This window comes from Heterocephalus glaber, unplaced genomic scaffold (assembly GCF_053883595.1).
Source record: "Heterocephalus glaber isolate CG9 unplaced genomic scaffold, H.glaber_assembly_v1.0 deba00001523, whole genome shotgun sequence".
In the NCBI taxonomy this organism is placed as follows: domain Eukaryota; kingdom Metazoa; phylum Chordata; class Mammalia; order Rodentia; family Bathyergidae; genus Heterocephalus; species Heterocephalus glaber.
The window spans coordinates 1755610-1766529 of NW_028258327.1; the positions used below are offsets into that span (position 1 = coordinate 1755610).

At 38.2% G+C, this 10920-nt stretch overlaps 1 protein-coding gene across 1 annotated transcript; it reads right to left on the reverse strand.

The window, feature by feature from the left end:
- Positions 1–7397: 7397 nt before the first annotated feature.
- Positions 7398–8660, reverse strand: LOC101723862 (trace amine-associated receptor 7a). The gene is given in 2 exon segments (XM_004875083.3): positions 7398–7486; positions 7489–8660. Coding segments are annotated over 2 exon segments (1059 nt in total). The 5' UTR covers positions 8471–8660; the 3' UTR covers positions 7398–7409.
- Positions 8661–10920: the final 2260 nt, after the last annotated feature.

Genomic DNA, 10920 nt, shown 5'->3' on the forward strand with positions numbered 1-10920 from the left:
GCTCCCTGTCTCCACCCTGTCCCCAGGGTCAGGCCCCAGTTTCTCTTTTCCACAGCGGGGGGGGGCGGCCTGCCCCCAGCCCCGGCCCAGCACCAGCCCTCCCACCTGCCTATTGCCCTGTCCACTTCCCACAGTGAAATAAAGCCTCCCTCCCTGCAAAAAAATAAAAATAAAAAAATAAAGAAATTATTTTCTATAGTCACTTATATTTGTCTATAGGGTTGCTTTTCACAATGTACATGAAATAAGTCTGAACAAATATAAGGTTTACTCCTTTTCCCTTTTTTCTCTAGAGTAGCATACTTGGAGGATGTCCTGGGCTCTCTTTCTAGTAGAAGTGAGAGCTCTTTTTTAGTGTCTAATGCAATGCAGTGCAGTTCTATAAGTCAAGGAGCAAACTTAACAGCCCCTCTCCCACCGCAAGAAATGGAGGTGCTCCTTCTAGGCTTATTGAGAAGTGAGCCTCCTCCCAGGATGCTCATACCCCAGCCGCAGGTCTCTGCTCCCTGTGGCTGGTGCTGATGTGCTGGGCTCAGCCTCCTCTTCATAGCTACAGAAATAGCCAGTTGTAAAAGAAATGTAAGGTCAAGGACTGGGATCAGAAAAATATTCTCCTCGACTTTCCCTTTTTCCAGCAAAAACTAAACCAAAACACCTTACTTTGCTCTTATTCTTACATTTCCTTTGCCAATCACCTCATTTCTCTTTATGGAACAAAAATCACTGTCCAGAAGTCTTCCAAACACTCTCCTTCTCAACTCTCTTATATTTCTGAAATTGGCGTTGTCACTGGAAGAGACGCCATTTCTACTCTCAACCAGTTTCCTCCCCAGGTCATGGTCAGGACCCTGGATCCAGGACTGAGTCAGCCTGGAAGCCAGATGTCTACAGCACCAGGCATCTGAGAAGACTGTGGAATTGCTCCGACTTCTAGACAAAAAGCTCTGAGGTCACCTCCCAAGGCTCTGGGCTAATAGGAGCTGCCATACTCTGGGATTAGATTGACCTTCTACAGAAATAGCTCCTATCCACTCTTTCCTCAATGAACTCCCAAACTTCTGTTGCTAAAGCTCTTTATTGCTCACTTTTACTCCATTAAGGAACACGAGTTAATTCTTGCTGAGTACAGGAAGGGGAAATGCATGTTGGGAAATACTCTTGGCAGCTTCCACAGTCTCTGAATACAGCATGTAATTAATACTGAGGAAAGGAAGAGTTGGAGAATTGTGAAGTCCTGCTGCAAAACAAGACAAATAATTCAAGAACAGCAAGAGTCACCATTAGGATATGATAATCATTCTAAGTTCGAGTGTCCAAAATATGCCAAAGGTGCTACTGTTTAACTCACTGTGTATAAAAATCATGTGAAAAATATATATATACAAACAACATGAATATATGAAAGATGTTTTCCTTAAATTAAAACAAAGAAACAAAGCTATATTCAATACTTGTTTAGAATTGATATATTTGAAATAAAATATCAATTTTAATGTACTCTTTTACCAGAAACATTTGAATGATAGAATTAATTTAGCCAGTACACTCCCCTTGTCACATACATAAACAGGACTTTCCAAAACTGTATATCTCCCCCATCAGTCTAAGATTTATTAATTAATTAATTGATATATTTACATCATATCCAGTTGATGCTTGTAATTGAGTATAACGTAGTGAGGATAACGTGATCTCTATTCTCATGGCGCTTGAGATACTGACAGGAAAACAAACCTGAGATGAGTGTGTAGAGAAGAGGATCTAAGGATTCAAATTCTCATAAGCACTTACAGGAGAAGACAATGCTTGTGTTGAAGTCCTAATTGCAGAAGTTTATGATTTTGATACCTGATATAGGATTTACAGGTAAACTCTTGTTCTTACATCAGATAAAGTTCTTTGAGTCATTTCCACAATTGACCTTTACTTTGTAGGAGGAAGTGACTCAAAGATATTCATAAAGTAAGAGCCCACTAACCCTACCATCTCCCCAGGGACTGAGCATGTGAAATATTCCTCATTATGACCAACATAAGAGAAAGATGTGCTAATGATGCCCTGTGCTCTAAGCAGTGCCCAGGCTTAGAAGATGCTTAATGAGAGAAAAGGGAGAGAAATGTTGTATAACTTGTCTCTGGATAAGTGGCTTAGGGGGCCAAAGTCAGAGTGAAGGACAGGGTGTTAATGTAAACACAGAGCAGTGGGCATTTATCACACTCAATCAACATGACAGATAAATAGTCCAAGCAATCCTACAAGATTCTTACAGTGAATAAGTGAGTCTGTTCACACCTCATTCACTAATTAGTTCATTTGCACTGGAAAGTGGTTCTTTAGAAATATAGTTAACAGCCTATAAAATACTTGGCATTATTAGAAAAGTATGAAATTTTGTTTACTCTAATCCTACAAATATTCTGTGTCAAATTTATTCTCATGTATTTGTTGCCTCTGAGCCATAATCCATATGTCCAGTCACACTGAGAGTTGCAAGTCTCAATTTTGTTCAATGTCTATTTACAACTTCAACCTTTATCTTTATGAATATCTATGATTTCCACATTACCTCCAGTAGCCAAGGATAGGCTTAAAAAACTTGATTTAGGGAAAGGGAAATGTCTGGTGCCTTACTTCATATTCTACCCTCCTTTTCTGTTTCTACTCCATACGGAGAAGAAGAGGTAGAAGGAAAACGGAGAACTACTTTGAAGCCAAATTTGGTCTTCCTGTTGTCTTCCCTTGGTGGTCTTGGCCTTGCAGTACTTAGCATCACAATCAAGTCAGTGTTAATGAGGACAGTCCTGTACAGCAACCTCTGCACCCAGCACACACACTCTCTAGTTGCCTGAAGCCTGTGACTGCTCCATGCTGTTTTGATTTTTTCCAACATCTTCCCCAAAGGGTGTGTGATGCAACACAGATTCTAGGAGGACCCTTACTGGGGAGCCTGCGGGAGGGAGAAGTCTTGCTTTCTACCTCTTTTCTAGGCCACGGGGGTCTCATGTATCTTTGGCCTGTGGATCAGTGATGCTTTGTGCCCTTCTCATGGTCAATCCACTCTCCTTCTGCAGCACTCTCCAGTATTACCTTTTCTCTGCTTCAGATGTACAGAGATATATTACTCTGTAAGGAGGCTTAATTAGGGAGTAAAATTTGAGTCATCCATACCTTCTTCACAGGTGTAATCCTCTGAACACTATCACCCCAAATACAAAGGCCCATGATCTTGTCTCATGGAAAGAGATAGACAGGAGTGCAAAAGAGTGCCCTGGAGGGGCTCACTCACATCAAAGGCCTGTGCAGTGGGCAGGCTTCCCACAGAGTCACACATGACTCTCCTCACAGAGCCTAGGTTTGTGAGGCTGCCACACTGTGCTCATTGCTCATCAAGGTGAGAACACTACTACTCACGATAAATACCTTTCCCCACTGTCGATATTTTCTTTATTTCATTTCTGTTCCATTCTGGATGCTGTGGGGCTGCCAGAATCAAAGGAGAGTGGAGAGAAGAGGAAAAACCAAGAGTGCAACCCTCCCTTGTGGAGGGCCCAGGACCTAGGCCTGGATGACATGGGTGGGAAAGATACAGCACTAAACTGTGGAAGATTTCTAAGTTTTAATCTTAAACAGAATCGATTTTGCAGGGGATTTTGAGCCAGAAATCAGAGGAATTGAGGGGAAGGTTGTGAAATATTCCCAAGGTGTCATTAAAGATGCAGAAGGGAGAGTCAACAGAGCAGATTTACAGGAAGGAAGTGTTAAAATGGCTCAGCCACTCTGTGTTTGTGACATATGGAATTTAGCTTGTCCCATACCAGTGGCATGTCTGATTGGTCAGGCTTCACAGTACAACTAGAGGAAAGAATGAATTTCATAACACTAGTATTGAGTTCCTCAACATTTTGTGAATAATTCGAAGACCACTTTACACTGTACTATCATACATTTTGAGATATGTCCCTCATTTAATAGAAAGTAAATAATGAAAAATAATAAATAATAGTTTAGTAATGTGAGATGCAGTCTTCTTAAATTTCTCTTTTTTTCTCTACACTATCAATGAGAAAATTTATTGCTGATGAAGTATAATGCAAGCTGTGATCACTTGATTTCTAGATCAGTATTCAGTTTCTGCAATCAAACACCACAAAGTAATAGTACAAGATGTGGACAATGGGCAATCAGAATCTACAGTATCCTGAGAGCTGAAGCAAGGCCTTGAGATGCCTTCCTTTGAATTGTCTTGTTCTGTCAGGTTCTGGATCCTAAAGCAGTTAGAGAAGTTTGAAGAAAGAAGCCATGTTGCACTAGGTGTTATGTTGTAAGATACTTTCAATAACTAATGAGCATTTCAGTATTTTAACAGATGAGATGGCTGAATGGATATATAACATCTGAAAATCAAGCCAATTAGGCATGTAGTTTTATTATAATATTCTGGAAATTTCCCTGTCATATCCCAAAGCACATATCTGAAAATTGAGGGGATCAAGTTGATTTCAGAAACCAAGCAGACAATGCACCCAACACACATAGAAAGTAGCCAGAGAGGAAAGAGCTTTCCAACAGAGCTCCAGAAAAATTCTAAGTCCCAGAAATAGCAATTAGAAAACAGAAGTGTTGAGTGTAATAAGAGCAATCCAGCTGAATGATTTTTCTGAAATGAGACAGATCTAAAGCTTCAAATACAAAATATCCAGAGGACAGTGGCAAATGATAAACTACTCAAGACACTGCATTCAGCTAAGTGTAAAAAGTAAATTTTAAAGAACCTCCAAGGGCAAGAGCCAAAGAAAGGTTGCTTTAGTATAGCTTAAGCTAAGTTCCTTCTCATAAGTTTATCTGTTCCTGAAAGTTTAGAGAGAAATGATTTAACTTTGTGAGAGATTTTTGACAGAATTCAAAATCTAATCCTAATTAATGTTTCAGTGCAAGTATTATCAACTCCTTCTGTTACAGGCAGTATACGTGGGGCTGTGGGCCCACTCCTCCTGTGTCCACCTGAATTTAGGCAACACCCAAAAGGCCAGAGGAAGAAATAAGAAAAACAAATACCCAGGAAATCTCTAAAATTACAGGCCAGAGCACATGTGTGTTAGATCCTACAGCTTCAACTATAGTAACCTTTTCCTTGCTCAAGCTTCCTGAAAGATTCATAAATAGCAACTGTGTGTCATGCATGTGATTAAAGCAGAGTGAATTTTGGGAGAATAATGGGCACTAGATGCCCTGAGATGACTCAGCATCCTGTCAATCATTTCCGGCAGAGGACCCTGGGGTGGGTGCATATCTCTTGAATCCCAAAGCCAGATTTCTCTCCTTCTTCTTATTCACCTGCTGCCATGGCACAAGTGTTTTCTCAATCAGGTCACTTTTTTTTCTGCTGGTGCAAACCTGCTCCCACTGAGAACATCTCCCCCTTTAATTTCCATAAATGTAGCTGTTTGGTTTTTTTTTTTAATTTTACCATTGGGCATATTCTTGAAATCCTTTGCTCCACATAAACAGCAATCTGGAATTAATCACTCAGACCCATCACTTCTATACTGAGAACTGAATTAGAAAAATTTATTTTGTATTTCAAAAATCTTCTTGGAGAAATAATATAATTATGCCAGGAAAACAAATACATACAAAAGAGCACTGAACATACCGAATACATGCATATGTGTTTATTTAGAAATATTTACTGTTACTGAAACCACCAGAATCAAAATAAATTGATGGTATTCAACCTGAGAACTAAAGAATTGTGAGTAAATGACATTAACGCATTGAGGGTTTATTTATCTGCAAGTCACATAAGGAGATAAAATTTCTTAAAAGCACAGAAAATTAGAATTAATACAATATCTCAGGAAACGTTTACCAATTCAAAGCAAATATTTAATAGAAGAAATTGTGCTAATAATAAATAATATTGATGCGTGACTAAATAGAAATTAGAGAAAATAGCAAGAACATTTTTGTATGTATTCCTCCCCCAAAGATCCGAAGCTCTGATTTTTAATATTTCGTGCATGTAACAAGCTTAAATATAGCATGGTTTCTCTTATATGACAAATCCAATAATTAGAAAAGAGCAAAATGAAAGATAGACAACAGGGATTAGGGAGATGGACCTTTTGGAAAGGAAAGGGAACCCAGAGATGGAGCTGGGGAGGGGGAGGGGAGCAGAAGAGCACACACAAAAAAAGAATTAAAGTGTACCGACTTCCCCAGAGGAATGTAATCATTATACACTGCAAACATGCACCAATGAAAATGAGTCAATAAAACAGGAGAAAAGAACCAAATGAGTGGATAAAACTTGGTGTCTAAGAGAAACTAATCCAGAACAGAACCCAGCAGCTAATTCGTGTTATTCATAGACATGAGGCCCTCCAATCTAAACACCAAAAGCAGCTCATTTCTAATTACCTGGTAAGTAAAGGATGCCATGAATTATGTAATTCAGTCATTTTCAAGCTGCATTATTGAAATGTACTTTCCACCCTTGTTCTTCTTTTGGTATTATATATTTTACCTCAGTATTGTTTCTCTCTTTGAATATATGTAGATTTATACTTTCATGTATATCTTTGAAAAGTTCTATAAATTTTGGAACAATTCAAAAATTGAATAATAAATTAATTTAGAAATGTGGTTAAATTGTGAGGATCATATGCTTTCTATTTTGAACATACAATAACTTGTAAAGTTTCTGAACTCCATGTAATTTTCTTACAAGTGAGTACTCATAACCAAAAAACTCACTGAGCCTGTGAATATTTCATTTGTGACACCAGTTTTCTCTTCCTTTGGAAACAATGGATTTGATCTTAATCAATAGATACACTCTTGATTTATTAATCCTGACCCTGACATATTTTTCAATACACAAATCTACCACCAGCAATGCAGTCTCTCTCTCTGGCTCCTCTGAACAGAGCTTTCACTTCTCCAAGTTTCTTTAGTCAATTTATATTATATTAAGGAAATAGTACAAGACAGAGGACATATATCCAGGAATTAAACTTACATAAACTAATCAAAGCCAAGCATCACAATTTAAAACATTCTTCAGGGGGTCTTATATCTGTTTCCTGTTAAATATGCTCAGGGGTGCAATAAGGAAAGGGTTATTGCCCTGACATTTAAGAAGCTCACGGAAACCTGAGCAGCCCAGGATCATAGTGATAAACGGCAGAGTTGGTGCCAAGGAGACGTTGCTCTCAGTAAATTGAGTTTAATGTTATATTTACCAAAACACTTGAATGGAACTTGAATGGGATCTGGATTTGGCCAGGATCAAAGATGAACTATATTCAAGTATTTACATTAGGACTCCTGAACATGGATGCACGTTGTCTTTCCCTATAGTGCGCAAACTATGAAACTCTTTTCAGTCCCTCATTAAAAACGAAAACTTATTCAGGAAACAAGTTTATTGCTGAGGAATTCTCTCTGAACACTTGGCCTGTAACAATTAGTTTGATGGCTTTTCAAACCAAGGGTAAAAGAAAGCATAGATCAAGGGATTCATTGCTGAGTTGTAGTAAGCGATCCAAACTAGTATCTCATACACATATGTGGGTGTGATGAAACCCAGGAAGGCATCGATGAAGGAATCAATGAAGTATGGCAACCATGAAATCAGAAATGCTATCACTGTGATTCCCAGGGTTGTTGCTGCTTTTCTCTCCCTCTTGGCCACCCTGTCTTTGTAGCTGTTTGATGATTTTGCAGTCTTATTGCTCAGACTTTCAATTTTCCTAGCCTGCTGCTTAGCTATGAGGAAAATCTTGGGGTAAACAGTTATCATCACAAGTGCAGGGATGAAAAATAATAGAAAATCAATCAAGACCCAGCTTTGATTGACTGCGATCTGACAGCCTCCCACACAGGTGAGAGCACTCACTAGTTCCTCCAGCCCAGCTTCATTTGCTCCTGTGTACAGAAGGGAAAAGATGTAGATAATAGCAAGCAGCCAAGAGAAACCAATACACATTCCAGATAGAGAGAAGGTGAACCTGGTTGGATAGACCAGAGGGTCAGTGACAGTGATGTATCTATTGATGGAGATAAAGCACAGAGGGAAGACAGAGCAATAACAAAAGGTCCCATCCAAGCAGTAGTGGAATTTACAGTAAGCATCCCCAAAGTACCAGCAGCTCTCCACAGACCTGACCATGCTGAAGGGCATCACAGTTGTCCCCACCAAGAAGTCAGCACAGGCCAGAGAGGCAAGCAGAAAATTGGCTGGGGAGTGGAGCTGCTTGAAGTGCAGGATTGAAGTCATCACCAGCAGGTTTCCAAAGGCAGCCAGCACAGCCCCAGAGCCAAACACCAGGTACAGAACCAGGCGGGGGCCTGGGGAGTAGGCAGCTTTGACACAGGACCCGTTCAAGTTCTCATAGCACAGCCGGACAGCTGCAGGAGGGGCTTGGTCACCGCTCATGTTTCTCTCTGTACCTGGTAATGGAGTCATCTTCAACGGTCAAGTGTGTAATTCCTGTCTTCAAAAATCCTCAGAAAATATAAAATACTCCTTAATTGTGATCAAGTTAATAACTTTTTCCCTTTTCTTTATACCTTCATCCAATTCTTAGAAACCAATTAATGTCCACATCTGATAAAAGTATTTTCTTCCTTACTACACAGGTAGTCAACTTTCATTATTGCATAAAATACTGTTTATTTTTATTTTAAAATTTTTCTTTGTTACCTACTTTTTATATGTGAGCAGTGCTTGGTTTCAAAAGGAATAATCAGTTTTCTGATGCATGTTGGGTTGCCACCTTTTATTAGAGTTCTTATCCCAATTAAACCAAGGTAGGCTAATGTTCTGAACAGTCTTTTCCCTCAGGAAAGTGGCTTAATGAATCCAAATATCTAATGCTGCTAAGATTGAATCCCATAGTGTGAGGTGAGGCAATTGAGACACTTTAAATAACTACTGTGCTTATGGTAAAGCCAAATATGAGCCCTTCTAATTTGCTGATGGCATTTGATGCTTTCAAACAATTCAGATGAAAGTAATATGTGTCTTAACAAACCTTTGTTCAGAATTTGAAAGTGTATTGTTTGCTTGGATTATTATATATCATTTTTTTCATGTTTGTAAGAAATGTTTTTTAATGATTCTCTTGCTGTTCTTAAAACTCCTTCAGATAAGCTCTTATTCCCTTTTATTATTTATTTGTGCTTTTTAAAAATTTATCTGCTTGGTATCCTTTGTGATATACAATAGATGCATTCATCGTGGGAGTTGTTTCACACATATATCACATCTTGATCCTTTTCTCCTCCTTTTCCCTCTCTCCCTCCCATCTTCCCCTTTGCCTGATCCCTTTCCCATCGTGTCAAAGAACAAACTTTTGATTCGCTGATCCTTTGTATTTCAAGTTCAATAATTTTCACTTCAATCTTTCTGATTTCTTCCCTTGTATTAGTTTCAGATTTGTACTTTTCTTGTCTTTCTAGGATCTTGAGATGCATCATGATTTATTTATTTGGGATTGCTCATGTTCACTTTTACATCTATAACCTTCCCTCTGAGAACTTCTTTTATTATGTCCCTCAGGTGTTGATAGATCATTTTTCTATTGTCATTTGATTCTAGGAACTTTTTAAAATTTCTTTCTTGGTTTCTCCTGTGATCCATTGATTTTTCAATAATGTATTATTTAATACCTATGTTTTTGCATATTTTCTGTGGCTTCTTTTGCTTTATATTTCTAGCTTCATTCCACTATGATCCAGTCGATGCATGTGATTATTTCAATTCTTTTGTATTTATTTAATCATGCTTTATGGTGAAAGATCTATTTGGAAAAAGATTCTATGTGCTGTTGATAAAAATCTGTATTCTGTTGTTGTTGGATAAAACACTCTGTAGATATCTGTTAAGTCTTTGTTCAGTGGTGTGGCTTGACTCCAGCATTTCTTTGTTGATTTTTTCTTCTGGTTGACCTAATTGAGAGAGGGGAGTATTAGTATCCATCTGTCCTGTGAAGTCCAGGAGCTTTTGTTTTCTGAAATTGGGTGCACTGACATTCAGTGAATAGATACTTGTAATTGCTATCTCTTTCTATTTAATTATTTCCTTTATCAGTTATAGAGTGGCAATACTTGTCTCTTTTGATCAGTTTTAGCTTGAAATCATCTGTGCCTGAAAATAAGACAGCTACTCCTGCTTGTTTGGGGGTCTGGTTGATTAGAGGATCATTTTACACGCTTTCATTTTTCAGCCTATGTAGTTCTTTTTGAGATGTTCTCTGGTAGGCAATGTGTGTTGTATTTTGTTTATGATTCAGTCTGCCAGTCTGTTTCTTTTAATTGCTGAGTTGAGACCAATGACATTGAGAATTATTATTGTAAAGTGTTGATTGAATTTGCTATTGCATCATTTTTCCAGTGCTGATTCTTTCTCTTTTTTTCCTTTTGTTTAACTACGCTCCTAGGTACATGTCTACTTTCCTTTGGGCTCTTTGGTTTGGTGACCTCCCCAACTCTGTGTAGCATTCCGTTAAGTATTTTCTGTAATGCAGCATTAATGGTCATATATTTCTTTCTAATTTACTTTTCATCATGAAACATCTTTATTTCTCCATTATTTTGAATGCACATTTTACAAAATATAGGAATCAGGGATGACAATTATTTTCTTTTTGATCTTGAAAATGTTTTCTCCAGGTTCTTTAGGTTTGTGCTGGTCTTTAAAGATTGTGCTGAGACACCCACAATTATTCTGATGGCTTTGCCTTTATAGGTCACTTGCTATTTTTCCTCTATCAGCTTTTCATACTCTCTCTCTACTTTTGTTAAAATTTTTACTATGATGTGTCATGGAGTGGTTCTTTTCTGTTCATGACTATATGCTCTTGTACTTGAATACTGCATCCTTTCCCTGGATTTGGAAACTTTTCAATGATTTCA